Consider the following 27892-nt stretch of genomic DNA (forward strand, 5'->3'; position numbering starts at 1 on the left):
TCTACACTTTCCCTTGTTAAATTTCATTTCCTGTCCTCTTGACAGGATTTGCAGCCCCCGGGGAAGGTGACGCAGCCCCGGTGCATTCCCTCCCATATATTGGGGCAGCCGCCCTGCGCAACAAAATGGCGCCGGGGCGGCCATCGCGCCCCCCCCCCCGCGCACCGCCCCACCTCAGCACCCGGGCGGGGCTTGCGCTCCCTCGGCCGCGCCGGCAGGAAACCCCTTCGAGGTCAGGGCTTCAGGCTTCACCCCCGGCTACTCGCGCAGCTTCGTCCCCGACACCTCGCCTCGGGGCGCGGCGCGGCTGGGCACGCCCCGCGGGCGGAGCTCGCCGCATCCTCAGGGCCCGGTGGGGATCGCCGGTAAAGCCGTGAGTATGGGAACGGGCCTGGGGGAGGCGGAGGGAACCGGCCGTGTCCGCCTCTCCGCGTCCCGTTGGGGGGCACAGGGCGCGACCAGGCCCCGCTCCGCCCGTTCGGGCGGAGCGGGGCCTGGTCGCGCCCTGTGCCCCCCGCAGGAGCCCCTTATTAATGTCACTGTGTGTCTATTTGATACTTTCCCTTTTAATTCTGTCAAACCAAGTGCAGCTCTAACAAAATTTCCAGAGGAAGGAGCTCCAGAGGCAGAGTTTTCTAATGCTGTGCCCATAACCATTCCATATCCATTCAGTCAGCATGCTGTCAATCCTGGTAGCTCTGTTAACTCCCTCATGTTGGCTAAAGGCATGTTCGGGTGTTTTATGTCTTTATGAATGGGTGAAAGAAGGTTATTTGGGTGTGTTTTCAAATCTGTGTTAAAGGCACTATAGCTACAGAGACATAAACAGGAATTTGGACAGAATATTCTTGCTTTGCAGGTACAGCTGCACCAGCAAATATGCTCCTTGCAAAGACGTTCCCAGCACAGCAAAGCGTGGGAGATGCTGATGGTGTCGTTCTGAGGCTGAAGATGTTCACATCTCTCTTGCCTGGTGAGTCTCCGCAGCCCTTGTACACACTCTGCGGCCTTTCCCAGGTGTCCTTTTTGCTGGTTGTCGAGGGTTAAGATTGCGGGGTGACAATCAAACCCTGGCAGATGGATTGTTAACCCCCTCTCCCCCCCACTTCCCCTTTTTGCCCCTCCCTCTCCCCCCTTCCCACTCAGGACAGGCGATCGGGAGGGAAAGAAGGACAGAGAGAAGAGAGTTGGAAAAATTAAAGATGTTTTACTAATGCTACTAATAAGAATAGAGAAGATAATACAAAATATACAAAACCAATCTTGAAAGTCTCAGCAACTGCAGAGCCGACACCCAAAGTCCTGGATTAGACTCTGCAGCCAACCGGAGCTGGATTCAGTCTGTCACTAGGCCTCAGTTCTCAGGGACGACTCACAAGGTCCTCTCCTAAGGTCGGCCATAAGGAAAAAGGGAAAAGGGACGAGATCGTAGTGATCTCCCACTTTTATATGAAGTATTCACGTGAATGGAATGTTATACACAGTTGGTCAGTTTCTTAGTCACTTGTTTCTCGTCGCCCCTCTCGCGAGATGTCCATCCATGCTTATCAATAAGTTTGCATTCCATTGCTAGGTTTACCAAAACATGGGTCTGGTTCTCCAGAAAAATGCAGTTAATAAGAAGGCTTTAGCTGACAGGCAAAATTCACTGAAAGAGAAACTCGGTTTTAACAAAACCAGGACACTGGTCAAAAGTGTGGTGACTGAAAGCGAAGACAAACCACCATGAATCAGAAGTTTTATAGAACAGTGTTAATGCTTCTTTTCATGAGATTTAACGAGTGCGTAACAATGCCAGGTCATAGGAACTGTGTTTTGCGTTTTGGCTTATCATAAACTCCTCAGAAATGGGTGGGCCCTTTTCAGAGACTGTGTGCATGTGCGTTGGTTGTGTGGGACTGGGATCAGAATGAGTGAACCATCATGTAAAGCACAGAAACACTTGAGGAAGATGATGCTGGTGAAGAGCAGCTCACTCAGGCAATGAGAATTTTCCTGATGGGCCCCTCTGTTACAAATCAGTCATGTAGTTGGTTGTGAAATACAATGTCATGCAAGAGAAGTCCCAGGGAAAAGGAAGACTAGTTTTTGGGGCTGTTGGGGGTTGGTGTTGGGTTTTTTCTGTTGGTTGGTTGGTTGGTTGGTTTTGTGTGTGTGGTTTTGTCTTCTTTTTTTTTTTTCTTTTTTCTGCTGCAGTGAAGCTGCATTGCTTATTCTGTTAAAGTGTTCTCACTGAGATTAAAACTGTCGAAATTAAGGAAGAGAAATTTAAGAATGCAAAAATGAGTCTCAGTTCAGAGTCTAGGAAAAGCTCAGAGAACAAGGAAGTCAGTGGCAATGTTCCAAGTGCATGTAGCGGGGGGTGTGATGCATGTTTGTTGCAGCCACAATTACAGTCGAAATCCCAGAAGACTCTTCAGTAAAATGTTACGTGACTTTGATGCTGTTCAAATCTTTTCTGTGCAGGTGTTGTTGGGAAACACCCTTTACTTGCTTCCATAGAGAACTAAGAGTAGGCCATAGGGGTTTTGTGAGATGGTAGATACCTCAGCATGAACTGGTAAATACAGTGGGGAATATCTGAAATGGGATTTGGGAAAAGCTAATGGAAAGGTAAGTTCCCAGCTGCAAAAAACTTGCGGGTTTTGTTGGTTTTTAACTTTTTTTTCTCTGTCCTTCAGCTGATGTTAAGACATAAAGCCTGGGGTCCAACCACTGATGTGTTTATTCAGTTTACCATTTTCTCTTGATAATCCTGAGTGCCCACTACAATATTAGGGTTTTTTTTTGTTTCAAGTCTGTTCTAACTTATTCTGGCCTGTGTTTATAAATGGCAAATTTAACATTTCTGCAGAGCAAGATAAGTAACTAATTGTGAGTGTGTGGATGCCTTGCTAAGACATCTTGTGCTCTTAGTTGAACATTCTAACCAGTGTCAACTCTGGGATTCAACGGAATGCTGCCAACTTTAAAAAACTTATTTAATCCTGGAAATATTATTAGATGAAATAACACAGAGTGAAAAACTAAAAAAGATTAGATTTATTTAAAAAATAGTGCGTCAGAATTGGTGCTTCACACTTGCGAATGGTTGTTTTTACCATTTCTCCTGTGAGTTTAGACAGTTTCCCTGATTGAAAAAGTTGCTTGTAAATACAGAAAAATGCATTGCTTGGGATAAAGAGAACCTGACACAGTAAGAAACGCCTGTATTTTTATATTTAAGATATTTAAAAGCTAGAATAAGATAATGGATGCAGATGTTCAGTTGATATGAATAATAGTTGCAAATAACATGTTCAGTGTAGCTGTAGTTATGCTAATGAGAAATAGAGAATTGGAAAACGTTGGTATAAAGATTCAGAAAGGAAAAAAAAAAGATTTGGGCTTTTCAGGGGCGTAGTTCATAAACAGAACTTAGTCACAAAGAGGCCAGCACAAGTATTTGCTGCTTTTTATAGCACAGTTTTTATCATCCCTTTATGTGTTTACTTGGTATTAAAAATATCGAGATAATTTGTGTGACTAATACCCAATGACCTTGTTTGGAGTAAGATAATTCTGTGGTGGGTAATAAAAGGAGGATTCTGTGGGGAGGCAGGATCTTCTGCCCTTGCACCGGTGCTGTCATCCTCCCAGCTGGTCTCTGTGGGTGCTCATTAGCAAATGCTTTCTCTTAGCACTTCAGGTAAGCTGTGCAAGTTTTTTCCTCCCTAACAGTTTAATTACCTCTGAATGTTCCTTAAAGGAACTTTTCAGCTGTAGATTGGAATATTTTATTTTCTCACACTTTTGTCTTTTCTTTGTTATCTGCATGATCATGAACTCATGCATTGTTGTTGTAACGTTTAACCTTGCATATTGTGTTTGCAGTGCATCCTTTTTTGCTTATTTACTGTTGCTTATTTAAAATTTTAACTAAAATCCTTTTGTCTGTTAAGTGGTTTGAACCATCATGATTCCCAGCTCAGAGTGGAGAAGGTCGAGTGAAAACACTTGCTGTTCCTGCATTAATACCAATACTATTAAGAACTTCTTAAAGTAACAGTGTAAATATTTATACTTCCTAACTGTAGTTGTTGAAAAACAAATGTATTCTTTCAGAGTTCAATTGATTCCCTGAGATGTTTGCAAAAGCAACAAAGAATTTTGTGAGAGAAACTAATGATGGAGGCGACTTGATCCCTGTCTCCCACCTGAACGCCTCAGACAAGCTGCAGCTTCTGAGTTTAGTTACGAAGAGGAGGAGATTCTGGTGCTGGCAGAAGCCCAGGTATCATTTCTTGACAGTCACCCTGAGTGATGTGCTTACTGAAGACAAACCAATAAAACCAGGTAAAGCCATGCTTGGGCAGCACTATTAGTGCAGATAAAAAGAATGCAAAGCCTTATTTTTTTATTATTATTCTCAATCATGTTACTGGAGACCTTCTTTCAGGGGAATGATCTGAAGTATTCTCCATTTGTGGAAATGAGATGGGTGGATCTTTTCTCACTTGACTATTCATTTAACTAAAACCAGTAATAATGAATGTTAAAAAAAATGTTTTGCTTAGATAGACTAAGTAGTAATTTAAGTAAATTAGTGCTGAAGGCCGACAAGCTGTACAGACTTCCTGTTTAATAAGAGTGCTGTTTGCAGGCACGGGAGCTCCCCTAGAACATTTTTGGGTGATTCTAATATGGGATAGTAGTGTGAAACTACACTGTGCTCAAGGTCAAAAAGCTCTGGATAAACAGTGTCTTGTTGGTGATAGCAGCCCAGGGAATGCTGGCACAGGCAAGGCCAAGCAAGTTTTACCGCTGTTTCCTTTCTTCTTGCACAGACTGTTGGAAATTATTGACCCTTTTATGTCTTCCTTCATCCAGCTGCAGCAGTCCTAACCAGATTTTAGTATTAAAGAACTGGAATCTCATATTTCAGGGAATGTCACAATTCCATACAGGAAGTTAAAATTTAGATGTTGATTGTAGCTGACTTGGAAGACTAGCTGATTCTGAGCCATTCTTTGGTTTATAGGTGTATAAGATTCAGAGTTGTTTTAAGCCAATTAGATGCTTCCACAGGTTTTCAGTGAGCTTTGAGACAGGCATGTAATGAAATATGTTAAGATAATGGCAGAATATCAAATATCACCCCTGTTGTACAAGCAGGTCTGCTTTGTAGTTTTTCCTTGTAGCTGAAATAAGTTTGTCATTATAAGTCTTCCATAGCACTTGAGTTCAGCATTTCAGTCACCTTATGTTTTCCTAAAATGGCAAAATATAAAAGATAGCAGAGCAAAGATGATGAAAATATGGAGGAAGCAGAAGTAAGAGTTGCAGAGCTGTAAATTTCATTATTTACCTGCTCAGTACTGTTCTTTGCCTTCATTGACTTGTGGTATTTGCTGTAAGTTTCTTGTTTTTAATTACTTCAAGACCATTTCAGCACTTCCCTTCACAGGTTGAAATTACTTTTATTGCTTTCCTAGTAATTGTGGAGTCTGACTTTGCAAAATATATGGGGAAGTTTGAAGATTGTATTCAAGGAAGTATTGGAGCTTCATTTGGGAAGATCAGCCTGGGAGCTGGAGGGAAGGGCTATGTGGAAAATCAGTCCTCATTTGGAAACCTGAGGAAGCAGGAGATTGACTTGCAGCAGCTTATGAAAGACGTCAAGGACAGGTATGCTTTTAATGTGCATGTTGTAATGGTCAGGAGAGATTACTGAGATGAAAAGACTTTGGCCAGCTGTTATCAAGTTCTCATTTTCAAGTGATGAGTTAAAAATACCAAAATAAAAATTTGCCAGATTTCAAAAGCTTGGGAGTCAAACCTTTCCCTTTCATTTTAAAAACATCTCTCTGCAATTTCATCTTACACATTTGCATGAATTACAACATGGAACAAGAGCCAAATCCTTCCTTCTTTGGTGGACTCTAGTGAGGTGACAATCTGGAAGAAAAATGGGTGGTTTTCTCTCTGTTACTGAGGCAAATGCTATGGAAACTAAATTCAGAACTACCAATATTCTTGTAAGCAGGCTTTATAATTTTGTGTGTGTGTGTCAGTGACCATACAGAAAATCAGATTGTTTGAAGTTGAAGAAGGGGCAAAGGTGAGCAAGAGTGGTCAATGCATGTTCTGGTAGCTGAACAAAATGTAGTTTATAGATCTACTGTTCGCTGTTATTCACTGTAATAGCTGAGGGGCAAACCCCAAATTTTCCAAACTGTAGTCTTAATTGTAAATCCTGCTGTAAAATGGGATTGATTTAATGTTGCAATAAGACACTCATGGACCAAAGTCTACTAGGCAACCAGCTGACAAATCAGGGGGCTACTCTGTATTGCAAGTCCTGACTCATGGGAGAGGAGAGTGTTGTGTTTGTGACAGCATTGTACCCCGGGTCTGTAGGAGGTGGTGGTGTACCTTTTAGTAGCCTTTTCTGGCTCTCTGAAGATAAAGATTATAAATTTTTGTTATCAGGGCGAAAGTTGTTGAAGCAGTGTAAATTTTCTTTAGATAATACTGATGTTGTAGAAATAATCAATTCTCCATTTTCACAGGAACAAGTGCCTGCTGTTCTTTCTATTGTGAGCGTTCACAAGTCAACAAACTTGTTCTAATAAGGCATCTTGCCATCTTTGTACTAAATGCCTTGTTGAAAACAGAAAATACTGGGGTAAATGTATGTACCAGGCCTTTAAAATTACTATGCATCTAGTATCAGAAAAATAGTGTCAGTCAAGATTTAGAATCTGGTTCTAAAACTAGGCAGAGTCTTATAGAAAACCAAACTAGAATGACTTGTATTTAGATCAGTAAGCTCTTATGTAGTTTTCTGCAGTAAATTACCTGCTCTGTTCAAACAAATAATACTCCCATAGCATATCAGATTTACTTCAGAACATCTTGGGGTTATAGTCCTGAATGTAACTATGTACTTTAAAGTATATTATTTTATTTTGAGTGTGGAAAATCAGTAGGTCTACACCACTATTAACCTCATTTACAGTTATGTTCATGTCTGTGCATCTTTATACAAGCAACTAGTTCTTAGTTCATAGAAAAGCTTCTCATAGCTTTTTAAGGCTCATGATGCAAAAAGTATAATTGGTGTCCAGTCAGTCTGGCTTCTGTCAGGTCACTGAAAATGGTAAGGACAGCAGAATTTTTATTTTGGAAAAATAAAAGCATAATGCTGAGGCTTAATGGCAATTGTGGCAATACCTTACAAATGAAATTCCAGACACTCATTCATAAATATTATGTGATTTATGATGGATTATGTCCAAGCTTCTAGCTTCCATTTAATTCATGGAGCATTGTGTGGAATTCAGGAATTCAGCATTCAAGAGTGCTGGTGCCTAGAAGCCAGTGATTTTTGGATGCAAAGCATTATGGTACCATGAAGATGTTTGCCTGTCAGTCCTGAGATGAGAGTCAGACAAGTATTCTCAATTTCATCTCACGACATACGTTGCTTGTGCTTGTTAGATCAGTTGCTGTTTTTTTGTATTATTTGTATAAATGTAGCCTAAATAGGTTACTTTTTAAAACATTGTTCTTGTATTAGGCTGTTTGAGTCAAATAAATAACAGAAAATTCTAAAAAAAAAAAAAAAAAAAGTCAGAGCTGATACGGCATCTAAATTAAGTCCTCAAGGTTCAGCAAGCTGGAAGTGCTGAGTGGCAGCAAATCGGTTTCCTGTCGTTTCTCATGTGAACCTTCTGAAGGCAAATCTGACTGATCTTTTAATTAGATTCCAGATGCCACATGGGCTCTCCTTTTCTGAACAGACATGACAGCTGAAGGATGTGGGATGGGGTCCTTCCTGATTTGCAGAAGCAGTGACACTTTAAATGCAGAACACACTCATGTGCAATATAAAATTAAAGTTAGATGGTACTTTTAGGTATATAAACACAGCATATTTTATTTTACCTTATTGCTTTCGTAGTGCATTGTCCTTGCTAATTGACAGTACTGTAATGTACTGGTTTTTGGTCAGTTTTTGGTATGTTTGGTTGGTTTTTTGGTATGCCTTTAATGCAGTGAGACTGCTATGGATTTAAGAGTATTTTCCATCTTCTCTTTTAAGGCTTTCAATACTGTCTGCCATGAGATCCTCATAGAGAAGCAGATGAAGTATGGGCTGGATGAGCAGACAGTGAGTTGGACTGAAAACTGGCTGAATGGCTGGGCCCAGAGTGTGTTGATCAGTGGTACAAAGTCTAGTTGGAGGCCAGTAACTAATGCTGTACCCCAGGGGACAATACTGGGTCCAGTCATGTTTAACATCCTCATTAGTCGGCTGGGTGATGGGCTTGATGAGTGTACCCTCAGCAAGTTCGCTGATGACACAAAATTGGGAAAAGTGAGTGATTCACCATATAACCGTCCAGTTCTGGGCTCCCCAGTACAAGGGAGAGATGGAGCTACTGGAGGAAGTACAGTGAAGGGACACAAAGATGATGAAGGGAATCCTCATTTCCACATTTGAGGAAAGAGTGAGGGAGCTGGGACTGTTCAGCCTGGAGAAGAGAAAGCTCATGGTGGGGTGGATCTTGTTAATGTATATAAATACCTGAAGGACAGATGCAAAGAGTATGGAGCTGGACTCTTTTCGGTGGTGCCCAGTGACAGAAAAGGAGGCAGTGGGCACAAACTGAAACATGAGTCTCTGTCTGAACATCAGGAAACCCTTTTTGACTGTGAGGGTGACTAAGGATGGGCACAGGTTACCCAGAGAGGTTGTGGAACCTCCTTCTGTGGAGACATGAACCTCAGGAGCCTGCTCTAGGTGGCCCTGCTTGAGCAGGAGGGTTGGACAAGATGATATTCCAACATAACCATTCTGTATTCTCCCTTCCAGTGAAAAAGATGAGGAGGTTATAATCACTGTAGTTCTCAAGGATTAACACATTCACTTGGGTTTTTTGTGTTTTGCTTTGTTTTGTTCTTTACCATCTCACTAAACTGTGTTAGATAATTGAAGTTCTGAGAAGACAATGACAGCAGAGAGAAGGAAACAGGGTCAAATGGCAGCAGTCAGTTCACATCAGCAGAAAAGTTTGCCTATCCTACTTCCATCATTTTGTGTGAATGATTCCTACCTCTATGATTAGCATATTAGAAAAACAGAGCAAGTGTTATTAGTGGTATACTCTGACATGATTGAAAGGTATTTTTACATTATTGAATATTGCACTTTAATATGCACTTTAATGGATTCAATTATTGTCCTCACTGAGACAAAAAAGATGCCTAATCCTAATCTGAGTACAGTGGAAATTCAGCCCATTTTGTTATTTGTTCTTTGAAACTCCTTGAGCATTTATGCATATGATGAGAAAACCATTCATTTTTCTACCAAAGGTGCTACATGGGTAATATGAAGTCACACAGTGTTATGAGACAGGATTGAATAAAATCATGTGTGTCTCTGATTTTAAAAAATAAGAAGGATGCTGAATAGAAAATAGAGGAATTATCTGTCACTTGTACTCTCAAAAGTCTTTGGCACTCTTGGGAAAGATGTTCTATGAAGTAATTGTCAGGTTATTCTGTAGGGAAAATGGTGAAATGCTATCTTCCTGCAGCCTAGCACACTACTACATTATGCATGCACACACACAATAAAAATACCTATAATTTCATAATACATAATAAGCATGCAATGCAATCCATACATCACAAAGCTCTGCTTAGAAAGATTGAAACTGCAGTCAAGCTACTGGAAGTTAGGAAATACATAGCAAGCAATCTTCCAGTCTGCTTATTATCTCTCTTTGCAATCAAGCCTCACTTTTCCTTACAATAGTCCTTGGTTTTCTCTCTCTTACTTGACCGGATCAAGTCCCATTTGTTCCCCCTCCCTCTCATTCAGATCAGCTTTTTCTCACAGACAGCTCGCCAGTCCTACTTCATGTGGTTTCTCTGCTGTCTTCTACCCTTAGATGACACCAGCTGTTCATGGCTCCCAGCCTTCACCTCCACTTCTTCTCCCAGTTCATTGTCACCACTTTCCAATCACCTGGCCAAACTCAGGCTCATTTATCGCTGACAGAAGAAGCTGACTGTAGCAGATACTGTGTTCTGGTATGACTCTAAGAAGTAGGTCAGAGAGGTTATATTTGAAATGGATTAACAAAAGAAATATTATGCATCTGTGCTTAGTGGAAAGTGGCAGAGTGACGTCTGGTGAATTTTCCTCCATGGCGCTGATCTAGAGGTCTCTGTTAGAGAAGGAACAAGCTGGGTGAAGGCTCTCACTGTGCAGCAAGCAGCATTTGTAGGAAAGACATCAGACTGTTGCACATTATAAATAAGTGGAGAAGACTGAACAAGCTGAGGAATTTTGGCCGAGTCAGTCACGTGGATGTTATGGAAGAAGCTGCATTTGGGTGAGGCTGTGAGACACCCATGTGTCTGCAGTTGGGACAGGAGCTGTTGAGGTGGTCTTGCCCAGTGCAGGACGGAAAAGGTTTTTCACTTACGTGGGTAGTTTGGATTAGTGAAAATTTGTGCAGGTAGGCAAAAGTACTGACTTCGGTGTGAGCATGGACAGTTCTCACTGCAGTAGCCATTCTCTTTAGAATTCACAGTAAATTGGCAAGCACCTTGCCTTGAGGATTTGTGGGGCACAAGACTGAGAAGACTAGATGGGATTTGATGGAAAAATGGTCCTAGCCCCCTCCTTTGTGGATAGTGTGGTCAGATTCTATTCTTGAAGGAAAGACCCTCAGTCTCAGCTGCGGGTTTTAGAGCAGCCTCCTGCTCTCTCCTTTAACTGTGAGAGCCTGCTCTGTTGCCAGGTGTTGTCTGTTTTCTCTTTCTTTCCATTACTTTCTGCCTTTCTCCTTTCTTTTCTGTTTCCATTCTGCAGCAAATTGCCTTTGTGTCTATTCTCCAGTGCTTTCCTCATAAAAGAAGAAAAAGGTTGAATAAAAGCGAGGGAAACCTTTGTATTATAGGAGAGTATGAGTGTTTAATCCAATTAAATGTGGAGAGAGTGAGACCAAAACTCAAAGAAATTATTTTCTGTTCATGTTTGACCCATAGAGCTTACAGCATAGTAAATCATTGACCTCAGGAAAGTTATTTAAGCAGAACAAACAATCAAACAAAACCCCATAATCCTTATCTTTTAAATGATCTTTATTTGTACGGTCTCATACTCTGTGTGTTGATAACGGGACAGCGCTTCGTATGTTGTATAGTGTCACTTTTGAGTACTTCAGCTCAGCTTCTCAAGGTGGGAAGGGATAAAGTGATGTAGTGCAGGTCACGCAAGATCAGCGAGGGCTCCTGTGCAATATATGGTGAAAGAGATGGTAAGAGTGGTTATAAAACAGAAATAAGAGCTCTGAAATGTGACCTGTAGAACAGAAAAATGCAATTTGTGTGCCTGCATGCATGTATTCTCAGGGATTTATCTCAAACATCTCTTGTTATTCAGACACATACTTGATATTCAGGGTGTTATGCTAGCAAATTATTTCGGCTCTTGCAAAAATACACTTACAGATTCAGTGGCCATTGCCCTGCAATACTTAAACCCTGCTCTGATTGTCAAACTTTAACCCTATTGCGTGTTTCTCCTGATGACTGTTTTCAATGATAATTTAGATAAGCTGGGTATGTGCTTACCTCATGTTGTCTCCTGTTTGAGTCGCTGAGAAGAGCAGAATGTGTTGCCTTGTGCAGGCTGCGCCCCAGTGATAACTTGTGATGTGCCCTCACACAGCCCTGGAGTCGAAGGGGTTTTATGGTGTTCAGTGGTTTTATGATGTTCAGTGCCAGAAGTCTACAGGAAAGCATTTAACTGTGCTGTCTTAAAAGAAAAAGGTATTTGTAGCTGTTGGTAAGGGTATGGGTGGTGTTCATGTTGCTGCGTGGCCTCTGGTGCTGCTGCAGCTCATCCAGTGCTGCTGCCTCAGGAATTTCTTCGCTGCGTCCAGTTGCAAGCTCAGCTATGCCTTCTGATTCTTTGTTCTCCCCCTCTGCAGTGAGTTCTGCATCTGAACCTCAAAGCCAGGAGTCTGAGGGGGTCTGAGCCAGTCCCACCTTGGGCAGAATACTGTAGAAGTAGATGGAAGAAACAGTCTCTTGAATTATTTTGATCGTTTGTATAGAGTTAAATCATATTCTGTGTGCTTCTTTTGTTAGCACTCATTCAGAAACAGCAAATCTATATTTAATCTGTATTTCTCTACCTTTGATTGTTTTGTTTCATTTGCTCTGACTTTTGGGGATATCTGGTGTTTTGTCATTCCAGTAAAGCAGACAAAAAATACATCATATGAAAGCAAATGATAAATTGCTCTTATGCTTCTTCATTGTACTTCTTCCCCTGTGGCTTCTTGGGTCAGAAGTTAAAATTGCAAGTTCTTAGTGCCTTGATTTGTATTTTCAAGATGCTTAGCGCACCTCTTCAGAACCATAAATAATTATTGTGAAGTATGTGATAGGCTTGATGGTCTGTTATTGTGATAACTAATAGCTCTGCTTTGTCAGACACTTCTAAGAGCAGCAGTGTTTGTGATTGCTTGACATTTCTTCAATTTTTGCTTAATCCAAAGATTCACTGCATTCCAAATATAAAGCATGGTTTTGCACCACAATAAAAAAGTTATATTAATAATCTCAGGAATGCTTGGGGCTGCTTTTCTAGTGGCTACTGCTTTGCTTCAGAGGAATTTTCTTTCCCTTGTTTAAACAATCAACTTTAAGGATTTCAGACAGTTCATTCCAACTGATTGAACTTTCATACAAGCATGTAACTCTCCAAAGATCAAAAATTGCTTCAGGATATTTTTAATTTAATAAAGAAGCAAGCTGACCAGACTTAGAGGGACTGCATAAATCCAAAATTCCAGAATCTAATAAATCTGAAACTTTTTAATTAGAAGTGGAGATACCCTGATTTAAATAAAGTGGAATCAGACATGTCTTTCTGTCATATTTTTGGGGAATTGCCATTTAGTCCTATGAATAGCCATTTACGTTGAAAGGGAGGAGAAAAGACTGAGCAAGTTGAGCCAGGCCTAGCAATCTTTTAATCTTCCAGCTGTCATGCTAGAGTTATCTGTTCATAGAAAATACAACTTCTCATCTGCGGACCTCCAATGGGTATTTTACAAAAGTGTAATATAATTGAGTGTAATATAATTGGAGTAGGGATGACTTGTGAAGTTGGAGGCATGGGCTACAGACTTGAGGTCCTTCCCACCGTTAATTTTTGTTTGACTGTAACAGTCCTGGTCATTAATTGTAACTTGTGACGTTATACTGATGAATAACACAGGGGTTTATAGTGGGTGTTTTTTTCATTAATCTTCTGCAATCTCGAAATCCATTAAATCTTTTCTATGTTTTCTTGCCCAGCCCTTTGAAGTGCTGGGTCAGTGCTGATCCCACTCAGCCAGGTCAGGGTTGACATGGACAGTGCAACAGATCCACAGCAAGCTGTGAGAGCTGTCACTGAGATGTCATGCTCTCACCGTGCTGTTCATCCCTCAAGGAGAAATTCTGGTGACTCAGAATGTGGCAGTGGTGTGTCAGGGCACTCCTTTGCACATGGGCCTTCAGAGGCCAAACCAGCATTCCTAACAGTGGTGGCCTCAACCTGTCCTAGTCCAGGGTGAGTCTGGAGCACTTGGGCATGAAGGAGCCCATGTCACCTCTCCTGTTGAGGAGCGCCTGATGGCACACCTGCAGCAGGTGGAAGGACATACAAAGACAGGAGTCACAGGACTGAATGGTGACAAGGCGATAAATGAGCCTGAGTATGGCCAGGTGACTGGGAAGTGGTGACAATGAACTGGGAGAAGAAGTGGAGGTGAAGGCTGGGAGCCATGAACAGCTGGTGTCATCTAAGGGTAGAAGACAGCAGAGAAACCACATGAAGTAGGACTGGCGAGCTGTCTGTGAGACAAAGCTGATCTGAATGAGAGGGAGGGGGAACAAATGGGACTTGATCCGGTCAAGTAAGAGAGAGAAAACCAAGGACTATTGTAAGGAAAAGTGAGGCTTGATTGCAAAGAGAGATAATAAGCAGACTGGAAGATTGCTTGCTATGTATTTCCTAACTTCCAGTAGCTTGACTGCAGTTTCAATCTTTCTAAGCAGAGCTTTGTGATGTATGGATTGCATTGCATGCTTATTATGTATTATGAAATTATAGGTATTTTTATTGTGTGTGTGCATGCATAATGTAGTAGTGTGCTAGGCTGCAGGAACTTCATAACATGGACTGTGAGCACAGGTCTTTTTGTACTCTCTGATAACTTCTTTGGTTGAAATAATTATTTGACTAGAGACTGCAGGATGTGAGCTATTGACTTACTGCACTGTTTGTGCTGACGTGAGACCCAGAAGGGAATGGTTAACCAGCATCTCCTGCCATGGCCATGTTAGTGTCAGCGGGAGTTCATAGTAGCAAAAGATTTGGTCCAGTGTCCACGAACCTGGCTGGTTGTTTTCATTATACGCTGGACCTTAAAGTTGTCTTTAGCTCTCCCTTGCTTTTTTTTTTTGCTTAGCAGCCAGACGACCATGATTTTTTTTACAGAGTAAGGAATTAAGAATTCAATATGTGTGTTGGGACTTACTGTGGAATACAGATATTTACTGCTAGCAAGTAACAAAAGAGGACATAATAACTTTGAGGAGGCTGCTTATACAGCCATCATTGTTATTTTTACAATAAAAGCTTCTTCAAGCAATTAAGAAAATGTTTTTTTTCTCAATTCTAATATTTATGTTGCTAATGACATCTTTTCTTTTTCAGAACAATAAATCTAAACAGTAGTTTACTGCAACAAGTAATGGAAAGAAAGCATGAAGTGCTGTGCATCTTGAGAGAAAAGATAATAACAACTCAGAAGTGTACAATATCTGAACATATCCAGACAGAAGAAAAAGTCAGCGGCATGTTGGGATTCAGTACAAAAATAGTAAAGGTAGAAGTTGTTATAGTCTACAAGGAATAGAACATTTTGCAGATTAACTGAGAATTAATTTTGATTTCTCCAAATAGATTTCAGAGTATTTTTGCAAGAACTCACTGCACTGCTAATTGTAAATGTTTTTTCTGTTGCTTTACTACCAAAAGATGCCATCTTATAGTGCGACCCTGGACTGTGGTTTCCATCAATACTGCCAAATTGTGATTCAATTTCTATGTAAATTCCCACCTACAGCATAATGTAAACCAAATGTAACAACTGAGTGAAACTTGAGGAGCAAAAAGCATTGCTGAAGCAAATTTGTTCAAAAAGCCAAGTAGTTGTTCATCAAAAATGTTTGCAGTGTCTACTGAGTTTTAATATTTATTGAGAAGCTATTTTTTTTTCAGTCATGGGAGCAAACATTAGCTGCATCATGAGGATATCTGAAAAATTGCCCGTGAATTGGAAAAAAAAAATACCAAAGCCAAAATACATGCTAATTCATTTTAAGTTGTGGATTGTTTGGTTGGTTTTGTGTTTTTTTTTGTTTTGTTTTGTTTGGTTTTTTTTTGGTGTGTGTTTTGTTTATTTGTTTGTTTCTTTTGTGTGTGTATGTTGGGGATTTTTGTTGGTTGGTTAGTTTTTTGTTTTGTTGGTTTTGTTTGTTTCGGGTTTTGTGTGTGTGTTTTGTTTGTTTTAAGCTGCAGAGGAATCACTTCCGTGTACAGGGTGTCTCCAGTAGGAGAAATCTGGGAGTTGCAGTTCAGCAACCCTCTGTGCAAGTGCCACTCTCCTGGTGCCCGTCTCCAGCTGAGCCGAAGGGGTGTCAGGGCAGGCTACAGAAGTGGGTGCCTGTTTCCTAGTGACACGGTGTTTCATGTGTGGCAAAAGCTGCACCTGGAGCTCAACTTTGTACTAGGACAGGGTAGCTAAGAGTTCGATGATAACTGCCCTTGGCATTGTACTTCTACCTCGGTGTTCATCTTGTTCCTTTCATAGATGTCAAATGTGCTTTAGTCACTATGGAGAATAAAGCATATTCTTTCTCTGTATTTTTTTTCCCCCATAATTAAATCTGTGCTTAGGCTACACAATAGCTGAATCAGATGAACAACAAATAAATCTGTCCTCTAGGTTTCAGTGAGTGAAAATGGAAGTATGATGAAGGATTCTAGTGTGATCCTTGAAATTCCTCCAGCAACCACTATCGCCTATGGTGTAATTGAGCTGTTTATAAAGAACAGTGGCCAGTTTGGTAAGTATAAAGCTCGTTTTCTGTGGCATGTAGATTAGCTGTGGACAGAACTGTTTGTTGGGGAACCATTTGTGCATTTCTGTGTGTATGAAGGTGGTGATGTTGTATGGTCTCCATTCCCTTGATGGTTATTTGTGCTGTGAAATGCTGCTTGTCTGATTCAGTAATGCATTTTCACTTGTTTGAATAAATCATAAACTCAGACTAACTTAGGTCTCAGGGGACCGCAGGAGGCTGTCTAGCTCAAGATGCAGCTCACGGCAGGGCCAACTTTTGAAGTTTGATCTAAGTTCAGTTTTATATCAGATTGGTCATATCCTTGTCTATTCAAATTTTTATTCTCTCCCAGAGATGGAGATTTCATCACTCGTCAGGGCAACTTGTTCTTACATTTGACCACCATCATGGTGAACTTTCTTTTTTCTTGATATCTAATGAGAATTTTCCTTTCTCTGATTTTTCTCCTGCATTTTGTGTTATCATCATACAGAAGAGTCTGGCTCTGTCTTCATGCTTCCATTAGGTAGCCGTAGATAGTAATAAGGTTCTCTCTTAGCAATGCAAGGTGTTTTAAAAAGATAGACCAAATTTCAAAGGTATAGTGATTTCAAATTGGGTCCATCTTTTTGAAACACTCTCTGCTTTCTCCAGGCTGGGTGTACCCAGTCTCTCAGCCTCTTCTCAGACATGATGTTCTCTATCCCTCAGCCGTCTTGGTGGCTGTTTGCAAGATTGCTCCAGGATATGAATGTCTGTTTTGCACCAGGGGAGTCCAAAACTGGACAGAACACTCTGAATGCAGTCTCCCAAATAGAAAAATCACTTTCATCAGTCTGCTAGCCACACTCTTACCAGTACGGCCCAGAATGCGGCAAACTTCAATAGCTGCAAGGGCACACTGCTGATCCCCTTTAATTTGTTGTCCAGATCTTTTTCTGCAATTTTCCTTTTAGGCTGTTGCCTTCACCTCTTGGCAGGGAGAGTGAACTGAATATAAATCAGTGGTTTATAACTGAATATAAATCAGGAATGTTTAAACAACAGTCATTCTAAGAAAATAATTATTCATAAAGTATGGCACTAGAATTTAAACTTTTCTGTCTGTTTTAACTTTAATATATAGATTGCTCTCAGAATGGTTGCATAAGTGTCCTTGTCATGTTTTCAGGTCATGCTTTACTTAAGTCAAATACTTTCAGGTGTCAAGTTAAAAAAATAAAGTTGAAAGTAGCTTTGGGGGGAGTAGTAACGCTGCTCTGCAGAATCACCTGGGTTTTCTTTCCTGTTTATCCTCAGTTAAACTCCCTGAGCTAGGGGAGGTTTCAGGGTATCTTACGCAAGAAGGAAGGAAATCAGATGGACTGTGTGGGACTGGAAGTTGGAAAGGACTGATGTGGAGAGAAGCAGGAGATAATTGGAGTGCAGTTGAGATTCGAATCCAGGATGCACTTTATTTAGATAAGAAATGCAGAAGTTACTCCCCATCATTCTCCTTCAACTGACTTCTGGTATTAAGGAAGTCTATAGGTTCAGGAATGTAAGTAAATATCACCTAACCTGTAAAAAAAAAAAAAAGTGGAATTGCTCACATAGAATCATAGAATGTCCTGAGTCAGAAGGGACCCACAAGGATCATCAAGTCCAACTCCTGTCCCTGCATATGACAACCCCACAGTTCACACCATGTGTCTGAGAGTGTTGTCCGGTCTCTTCTTGAACACTGCCAGGCTTGGGGCTGTGACACCTCCCTGGGGAGCCTGTTCCAGTGCTCCACCACCCGCTGGGTGAAGAAACTTTTCCTGATGTTCAACCTAAACCTCCCCTGGCACATCTTCCTGCCATTCCCTCAGGTTCTGTCATTGGTCACCAAAGATAAGAGATCAGCACCTGCCCCTCCTCTTCCCCTTATGAGGAAGTTGTAGCTGCCACGAGGTCTCCTCTCAGTCTCCTCCAGGCTGAACAAACCAAATGACTTTAGCTGCTCCTCATATAGCTTCCTCTCCAAACCCTTCACCAACTTCATGGCCCATCTCTAGACACTCTCCAGTAGCTTTATATCCTCTTTATCCTGTGGCACCCAGAACTGCACACAGTGCAGTTACAGTACATAGACCGAACACAGAGATATACCAGGGGGCATTGACTTCTTGGTCATGATAGAGCTGTAATTCAGAGTCATCAGGTGCAGTTAAGGCCGTCTGACTGCAAAGGATGTACAGGTAGTGGCTTGCTTAGGTGTTTTCTGGCTGGGAATTCCTTTGTCCTGCTAGCTGATAATGCATGGGTTTTGTTAATGATCTGTATTTCTCTTTTTCCACTTCTTTTCCCCTTTTTTTTTTTTCTTTTTCATATTTAATGGTACATCTTTGAAGCTTCAAAACCAGCACAGCTTGTTTTGTGTTTTATCTCAACCAACCTATGTCTTGTCACCTTTTTTTTTAAAAAAAAAAATTTTTGCTCTCTTCCCTTGCCTGACTGTCATTGAGAAAGCAAAGTGGAGGAACTAACAACAAAATTAGGGATTTGCCAGCAAGAATAAGTATGGTGGAGCCTAACCTTCAACTGCTTAATGTCTGAGCAGTGATCAAGGTCTTTTTATTGAAATAAAAATAGCCTTTGAAGTTAAATCCAGAGACTAATATTGTCCTTTCACATGAGTCTGAAAGTGACCAGTAGCAGGTGTAACATAATGGGATTCTCTTCACAGAATTACAGAATAAAGTACACGCAAGGTTTTTTGCTTGTTTCTTTTTCTTTGCCACTGATAGTGCTTGAGTTATTTATAAAGAAGAATGGTTATAAATCTTATCTAAAACATTCTGGCTAATGTGACTAGACATGCTTGGACATTTTTATAAATACATTTTAAAAAGAAAGGGAAAAAAAAAGAAGTCTAGTCCTTTTCTGATCCCTTTACAATAATGTTTTCCTGTAATCATTCTGTTTGATTTCTACAGGTTAATTTTCCTCTACATGTAAAAGCTGTTCCTGTAAAAGGCTTTGCAGTTTTGTGTCTCCACACTGCAAGTCTTCTTGTTCTTGCTTTACAAAACAGGAGGTATAGTAGCACCTGACTTGATTTGCTTTGTTCTGTTCATTGCTGTGTATGTGTGACTTACTTCCTCTTAAACGTCTATAAATTAAACAATGTGAATCTTTTCAGCTTCTCCATGCAGAGGAGTCTCTTTGCCTTTGATTGCTTTCATTGATCATCTCTGCTTTTCTTCCATTTTTGTTAATGTTTCTGAATAACTAACAAGATCTAACTGCACTATCAGAGTTTTGTCATTGATGAGTGTAATAGAATTCAGTAGCAAAAATATCACAGTATTATCTATATTCTTTCATTCAATTATTTTCCCTTCTCTTTTTTTTTTAAAGAGTATGACAAAATTACTGTTACAAAATTAATTAACAGTCCTATTAAGACAAAATTTTCAGAGTTCTGTGTTTTTCTCTGAATCAAGTCTGATTATGAGATTTAACAGCAGAGTCTGAATCTCTTAAAACCTGTCACATGCTGCTGTGTATTGACTTTCCTTATTAGCATCATTCCACTCTAGGAGCGCAGGTAGTTTATTAGCAGAATCTTGCTCCTTCAGGGTTCATGTGAAAGCTGTGTTATTATCAATGGAAGGAACATGAGCGTCTTGGCCTTAAGGTGCCTGAGCTGCTCTGCGGAGTCTTGTTGCTTTGGGAAGTTCTTTAATTTGTGTTAATCGCTTTCGGCTCCCCTGCAGCTCGCTCTTCTCTGTGGAGGGTTATGGAGGCATAAAGGTTGCTCTTGTATTTCTCTATGGTGGAGAGTTCTTTGTCTGCTCTGCCTTTGAAAAAGCTTTTTGCTGATGGAGTGCTCTCTGTGCTTTCTCATCTACTTTGAATGTCCTTAATTTGGTAAGACAGACTCTTACAACTGCAGGAAGGTTATATTTAGGTTTTGTGCCTGGTACATGTGAGCACAGTGCTTGATTAGTTACCTTTTCTTTTCCCTTTGCTGTCAGGTGTTACTTTAAAATTGAGATCAGATCCTCTTGCTAGCCTGCCCGCCTTCTCCTCAGACCTGCTGCAGGATGCCAGGGGTACAGCTTCAAATCTTGCATTTGAGCCCATAAAAGGTCATCAAAATAATACACAGGGCTTTGATTATATTCTGCATCTTTGGGGCACAATATTGGACACATGAGCACAGAACCTGATATTCCAGGTTTCTCAGCATAACTTCTACAATGGGTCCCTGTGTAGCTTCCGGGAGTTCTTTGGCTTCATCGAGTGGGGGGATTTGGGTGGCAAGAAATCTGCGGTCCTGGTTTGGGGGTCAGTGCTTGCCATGAAGATGAGTCAAAGCAGAAAGGGTAATCCAGCCAGGGTGTGGTATTTTCTCCACAAAGTTATTGCAGCAAGACAGTATATTGCAGGGTGATTCTGTTAGTGAACGTGGCTGGGTGAAGTCCTTCAGAGACCTGGAAATGCCCTCTGCTCTCTACTCATCTGGAGATCTTGAGGATGAACGTGTGGCTTGGCTTAGAAAGAAGAGGGAGTCTATCAGCGCCATGACCAGAAGCAACTCTGTGAGGGACTCTCAGAGTCTGGATGAGTCTCAGAAAGTGCTTTGCTGTGTCTTCATCGTGAGTGGATCCTGTAGCTGCCACTACAGCACATCTCTTAATTGCTAGAAAATGTGAGGGATTCTTACCCGCATCTCATGCATGCAACATTCAGATATATGGTGTTGGTGAGAAGTTTTCATGTTATTTGCTGTCTAGATTACTTTGATTCACAGAAGCTGGTGTCACATTTTGTAGTTTGCAGCTGCACCCCAGGACCTTTATCTGCGCACACTGTACCAAACATCAGGGCTGCAGTAATGCTCAATAATTCATATACGTATCAACCTTTGGCATTCCTCCCATCTGGAAGAGATGAGACATGGAGAAATCACATGCAAAACCACTAGAGAATATAAGCTAGCATCTCTTTCGGTAATTGCTTATGTATTTTATTAATGATTTTTTTAAAATTGATTTTCTAATTGCAGAATTCTGTCTGCTAGATGAACAGCAAGGAGGTTTTGAAAAAGAAAGCACAGAAGGCTCGACATATCAACATTCAGCACTGTTCAGAGATGGTTCATTTCTCTATCAGCCAGATGCTGTTGATAATGAGATGTACTCGGGGGCTAAAAACCTCATTCCCAGTGATGCTTCTTTAAGTGTATTGAAACAAGGTATTACCAGCAATGCTTTACATGATTACCTTACAGGGAGTTAGGCAGCATGATAGGAGGAGATAATCTGGTACAACAGTACATAAAAAATTATGTTAGTTCACTTTAATAGCCCATATCAGGATGTCTTGGTGGAATGCACTGAAAGAATAGAAGAATTTACTTCTGCAATGGGTATATGCAGTAGAACATCCTGAATCCCTTTGTCATAAATATGATTTTACAAAATTGGGTTTCTGCGCCAGTTCTGTTGCATTCCAGATAAGCTCTAAGATCAGTGATGATTTATGCTTTCATTCAGAGACACTGAGAACATTTTTTAATGATTTGGAAAATGCTCAGTAAAGCTGTTCGGTCTAGGCTTATTTTCAGTCTCAAAAATTACAAAGACATCTCTCTTGCCTTCAATTAGTCTCATTATTTTCTGAGAAGCTTTATAGACATCTTTGGTATCAACTGCAGCTGCTGAAATGTATATGTGATTTAAATGGAAGTTTGCAAGTTGGTATAATATGCCAGGCACAAGTTATTTATTGTAGGGATGCAGAAGGAAGGGGCAGGATTGTCACCAGGGGAGTGAAAAAGGGGAAAACAAATCGAAGCCTCGGAAGACACTTCACTTTTCCTCAGTTGTTGGTGAAGCTCTGACAGCTTGTTCTAATGATGAACATCGCTTGTGTTAACTCTAAACTTTGCCCTTTGTTCGTGGCTCTTCAATAGACTCTGACCAAAATAGGTATTTATTGTCCTGAAATAAATTCTGTCATTTTCCAATGTAGACTTGTATGAAAGAAACGACTGTGTCCCCTTGTGTGTATAAAAGACACTTGCTTATGAAAGAATGGTATGCCACTGTTTGGGTTTTTTTGTTTCAGCTTGATGTATCCGTGTGCTTTTCTTGCTTAAAAGGCTCTGAGGTTTCTTTTAATTAATTAACCCAAACTGTTGGAAAAAACTAAAAAAAATTGTTTCTGCTGAAGCAATTTACAGTAGGTTTCCTCTTGTGTTATTTATGTGGACAGTCATACAATTGTGTCAGGTACAAAAAATGCCTGTGGCTGAGCTTTTTCTTTTTCTATTTTTTTTCCCCATGAAATAGTTTTTAGATATAAAAGGCATCTTCAAAGAGAGCGTGTTTCTTGACAAGAGTGACATGAAGGGCAATTTCTTTTAAAAAGGTTAAGAACACTTGCATGCCCATATATTTGGAATGTGGAAAACCACATTCCAACCTTTCAGTTGGCATTATTGACTTGAACATTTATTTTCTTTTAGCGAAGTGGTAATCTGATGTCTTAGAACGTTTTGGCTTTGGGTCATAATTGAATTGTGGAGAAGGAAGTGCAGTTATGTGTATCGTAATGGACTCAGTATTTCAATCAAAAAGAGATTTTTGTCCTCATTGTTGTAATACATCTTTTTAGGTCAGGGGTGCCAGGGTGTAATTCTTGGCACCTGGTGACATATGAAGGCAATAACAATTTAACATTGCAACAGGAACTTTTAATTCCTTGTGTGAACTCATACCATTGACTTTGTAACTCGTATTAACCAACAGATCAAGAAGTGAGGTTATGAGCAGAACTCTTATTCTGCCTTATAAAATAACACTCTCTGGAGATGAACTTTCAAGCGAGAAACCTAATATATGGTTAGTTCAGTTAAGGTTAAAATACTGACTTCTAAAATATTCAAAATACTGAACAGCAAATGTTGATCCTTGGTAGCTGTTCTTTTTTAGAATTTTCATTGATGCTTCATTGGCTCATTAGGAAAATATAATTAGATGTCTTCCAGCCTTGCATTGCAACCTGTGCTAATGGAAATCTGGATGTCAAGATGTGATAAATGAGCTTGTGAAACACATATTAACTGTTTTTACTGCCATTTGTGCAGAAATACTTAAGTTCTGCTTTTTACTGCTTTCTCGGGAAAGATCTGTCACAGTTGAAGACTCAGTTCCAGCCCTTCGTGAAGCTGCCGGAAGACAAGCAAAAAGCTTTATATAAAACCCTTTGTGAACTCCTGCTCCATGAAGAAATGGTAACTGCCCTGGAGGACACGGTAAGATGAAGAAACTTTGCTTGCTTCCTAAAAGTAATTTCAGAATAGAGCAAGCATTCTCTTTTGCTCAAACTTTTCTCTTTTCAGGAAGTTTTACTTATTCTTTTCCTCGCAGTTAGACGATATCTGCACAGGAGACAAGCCAGATCTGAAGGAGTTAAAGCCACCACAACAGCAAGACCTCCTTGGCTTCTTGCAGCTCTTAGGGTGCAGTTTACAGAGTGAGCTGCTGTTAGAGAAATATCAGCCTCAGGATGAAGAGCTCTTCTCAGCTGCTCACCTCCTCATCAGCGCGATCTCCGGTATGTTGTGAATGAAAAGAAGAGCTCTTTTTTCCATTTTCCTTTTAGAAGCTCCCTCTGTGTTACAGCGTTTATGGCTCTTTTTGAGCAGTTGGTGAGCTGAGTGAACATGATTTGTTCTGTTCCTTTTTAGGGGTTTCATATACCATACTTAGCATTCCTGGCTGTGAATTAAATTCAGCCCTCAATCACTCACAGATTTTGCTTGTAAAATACGCATTCCGCCAAGACTGCTCAGCTCTGCTTTCTGCAAAGTGTGGGCATTTCCAGTTTGGCAAGCTAATTTCTGTTCTTACTGGATACCGGAGTCCTTCCCAACGAAATGCTGAGAATTGCAAATTAGGTGGTTTTTTTTCAGTGTAACAGCATTTATTGTTGAGGTGCAAACTATATTTAGCAGAAATGAATTTAACATAGAGACGCTGCAATTACAGGGTTGTTTTGCAGCTGCTCAAAAAGGAGATTAAACATAAATGTCAAACAAATGCCATGCTCGCAATCTAGTTGGCACCACAGTGTTAATTAAAAGCTACCTGCGAAGTCCAAGACAGATTTCTTCCTGGCTTTTTCTCCCCTCTCTCACATATAAAGAATCTCCTGACATTAAGATAACGCAGGGAAGTCCGGTTGTGCTGTCAGCTGGATGTGGCGCTGTGCAGCAAAATGTCAGTGTGCATCCGTACACGCACAGCACCCGGGCAGGAAAGCTTAACTCGTTTGCGGAGACAGAAAAGGAACAGAAAACAGAAACCTGCTGATGTGGTAACGCTTGTCAGATGCTATTAGCAGCGGGGCACAGTTAATTGACTGTGTTGCATTATCACCTGACTTTGGACATAATGTCTGCTGCTAACTTCCAGGCGTCAATGTTGTTGGATCAAGAATCAAAAGCTGGTTTATGCCTTTTGCTTCTATTAGGAATTACGGCCTTGCAGGTACAGAGTTGAAGGGCACTACAGGGATTGTTTAGTCGGTGTCGCTGCCCCAGGGTAGGCTCAGGCTCTGTCTTTCAGATTGTGTTTTTGCTGAGGTCAGCATCACATAGATTTTTGAGAGTGGAGGTTCTTGTTTTATTTAAGGCCTAAATCATTCATCCAGCCTGCAGACTCGGAGTAGAACACTGGGAAGACACTTAGGGAGGCGACAAGAACAATGGGGAAGAAATCCTCTTTCTTGCAAGCTGCCTTCTCTCGAGGGCAGGGACAGTCAGTGTGGGGCTCGTACCCATCCCCCATCCCATTTTATTCTGTGCTCTGGGAAGCAGGCAGGGAAGGGCTGGGTCAGCCACTTCCAAACGTCCAGCAGAGCCCTTGTGGCAACTCTGCTCCTCCTTGAATTGCTTTAATCTCCAGTGTCCATGTCATGAGATGCTGTACCTGCGGTTGGGCCTCAGAAATGCAGCTCCTCTGTCTTTGCTTGGCAGGAGAACCTCGTAACAGAGCTCACTGTTAAGAGAGTCCCCTTTCCAGCAGCCAGCCTCATGCAGTGTTACTAGAAACAAGCTCTCCCTTGTAACATTTCCTCCCCAGAGCTGCCTGATTACACGCTGGTCCTGCTGCGTGCCTGCTGTGATCTTCAGGTTGTTCCAGCATTGTGTTCTTTGGTGAGTAATCGAAACGTGACTGTGTCCGTGTGGGCCCCAGCAGCAGTAATGACTGTGCTCTCGGCCGCCTTGTGTGGCTCACCCAATAAAGAAGATGTCAAGCTCCAGTGCGAATTTCAGCCCTAGGCAAGGTCAGAGGCTGCTGGTGACAAGCCATGCAGGTAATTTACTGCAGGTGGACACCTGCCTTGTAAAATGTTTCTGTATTTAGGAGGTTCCATGAGCTGTGAGCAAAGGAAAATTTGTAATTTAAGCTTGAATTTTAATTTAGTAAGTGTCTCAGTGGCCAATTTTAAAGTCTCAGTAACAGTAATCACCAGCCCTTGGGAAACATTTCAGTTTGATAGCAGCAGCGCTTGTGCCTTGGCAAATTCTGAAGTTCCAAAACGCTGAGGCTATCCATTAAAACTGCTGAAGGAATGGGGCAGGGCTGCCATTCTCCATGAAATTCTGACAAAAATAATAGTAAAAACCTCTTAAATATGTGGGGGCAAGGGGAATGCTACTGTTTTCTCAGAGTATGAGTGATAGTTAAGTGTGATCTTCAGCGAGAGAAGTTGAACTGGGGGAAAGGACACGACAGGAGAGAGATTTCTCTTTAGAGGGTGCCATAGACCTTTGGTTCTGGATGAGTACCTTGTACTTACCCAATAGTAGAGGAATCTCACCCTTTTGCAGCTGCCTTGTAGGCGCTCTGGTGGTTTTGTAAGGAAGAACTGAGCTGTGCAATGGCAGGAGCAGCACTGCTTGGAAAACCTTTTTAATGTCTCTGTCTTTTGCTCTCTCTCATGAATACAGCCTAACATCGCTTCAGCCGACGGCACTGTGGCGCTGAGCAGTCCTTTGGTGGCTTCCCTCGCTGACAGAGGGAGATTTGACGTCGTGCAAAGGCTGTTTGCTTCATCAAACATCAATTTGGAAATGACAGAGTCTTCTGTAAAAGCCGTAACTATGAAAGAACCTAGATTCTCCCCACTTGTTCTTTACGTTGCATTGTATGGATTTTACGCTTTAGGTGGGAATGTATAGGAGCTTTGCTGAGCGTCCAGTTACTGCTGTAGCCTGTTCTTTCTTCTGTAGCTCTGCGGTGTAGTGTCGGTGTGTTTGAACTAGCAGGAGAGCCACTCAATGGATGCTCATCACTGTTCCACCAGGGGGTGTGGGGTCAGGGTGGGCTCGGTGTGCCCGGGGTGAGCACCGCGCTGCCCTCCCGTGAACTGCTGCTCTGTATGTCTGCAGTGGAACATACGTAAACAAGGGATGAAGGGGAGGAAGTTAAAAAAGACAAGGCTGGAACAGAAATTATGTAGCTCTTCTGGTAGTTGTCAGATCTGCGTGGCGGTAGAAGCCTGATTGCTTGCATTAATATGCGTGGGAGAAGATGGCAAAGTACAAACTGCTTTTTGTAAGCAAGTAAACAAGCTGTGGAAATCTGGGGTTCTGCAATGCAGGAAATGTTTTGCGTATTTAAGGCTTGATGTGCAGAATGCATTCGCTCTGAGGCAAGTGGAATGGAGGGCTCTCAAAGAGGTACTTGATTATGTTTTTACTTATTAAGTGTAGTTTGGCTTTACGGACATGAACTGCGTGCTGCAGGAAACAAAAAAATAGCCTTTTTCAAAAACTAAGACCACTTAGGGATTTAGGCCTCTGTACAGCATTCCTGTTTTCTACTAAGTTTTTACTCACCTTAGCAAGTTTTAGCTGTTTAAATTGCATTTTTAACTTTGAGGTATGATGACGCCTTTTGGTGTGTGCACGTGAAATGTCCCTGCTGCTCTCCACAAAATTTTTTGTTTTACTCACATGATGTTTTGAGTGCAGATGTTTTACTTGTTTCCTTGACGAACGGTCAAGTGTCAGTGGAGCACTTTGTGCTTTAAACTGCTTTGCCTTTTTTTGTCATTATTTTTTGTAACGATGCGGGTGGGACAGAAATGCAGCCGAGGTCACTGCCAGTGTGGGCTTGGGAAGATGCTGTTCCAGGTCAGTGGAATATCAGTGCTTTCAGATCAGATTGTGAGATGACTGACAGACAAAAAGCGGGCACCTGTGTGTGGAGGTGATCAGTCACCAGGCCCTGCAGCTTAGCTGCTGGGTAGGAGTCCAGGGTTTGATTTTTCTGCTCTCTTCCCATGTGGTCTTGAGCAGGTTTCCCAAGGGGTCTTTAAAAACTCAGGTCAGTTAAGCTTTCCCTGACAAGCAGACTGTGCAGAAGAGCACCGTGGTACCTTGTTGTGCCCTGAGAGCGCAGGGAAGCCTTGCGTGCTGAGCTGCTGGCCTTTCTGTGCCTCATCTGTAAAACGAAGCTGCTGGTGTTGCCTGAGCCTTGCGCTGGTGTAAATGGAAATGGCCTCTAGGGGGATGGAAGCGTGTTACTCTGCTGCTGGGAGCGATGCGAGTTTGTAAATGGGAAAGTCTTCCTTTGCCAATCACTACTCAAATGTTGCCTCTGTAACTAACTATTTTATCAAAACTTTCTATTAAACTTTGTCAAAACAATGG

General features: G+C 41.4%; 1 protein-coding gene across 2 annotated transcripts; it reads left to right on the forward strand.

Annotated features, from left to right (window-relative positions):
* Positions 1-349: 349 nt before the first annotated feature.
* GSDME (gasdermin E) lies at positions 350-27879 on the forward strand. 2 transcript variants are annotated; one of them, XM_082046242.1, is made up of 11 exons: positions 350-373; positions 860-973; positions 4105-4335; positions 5475-5667; positions 14780-14951; positions 16074-16194; positions 21230-21418; positions 23355-23482; positions 23598-23784; positions 25314-25387; positions 26186-27879. In XM_082046242.1, exons 3-11 carry the CDS (start codon positions 4125-4127, stop codon positions 26414-26416), a joined length of 1506 nt encoding a protein of 501 aa, XP_081902368.1. In that variant the 5' UTR covers positions 350-373; positions 860-973; positions 4105-4124; the 3' UTR covers positions 26417-27879. The 2 variants fall into 2 exon arrangements, with proteins under 2 accessions (XP_081902368.1, XP_081902369.1); XM_082046243.1 differs by lacking the exons at positions 350-373; positions 860-973 and adding an exon at positions 2491-2613.
* Positions 27880-27892: the final 13 nt, after the last annotated feature.

Source organism: Streptopelia decaocto (assembly GCF_964273445.1).
Source record: "Streptopelia decaocto genome assembly, chromosome: 2".
NCBI lineage: Eukaryota > Metazoa > Chordata > Aves > Columbiformes > Columbidae > Streptopelia > Streptopelia decaocto.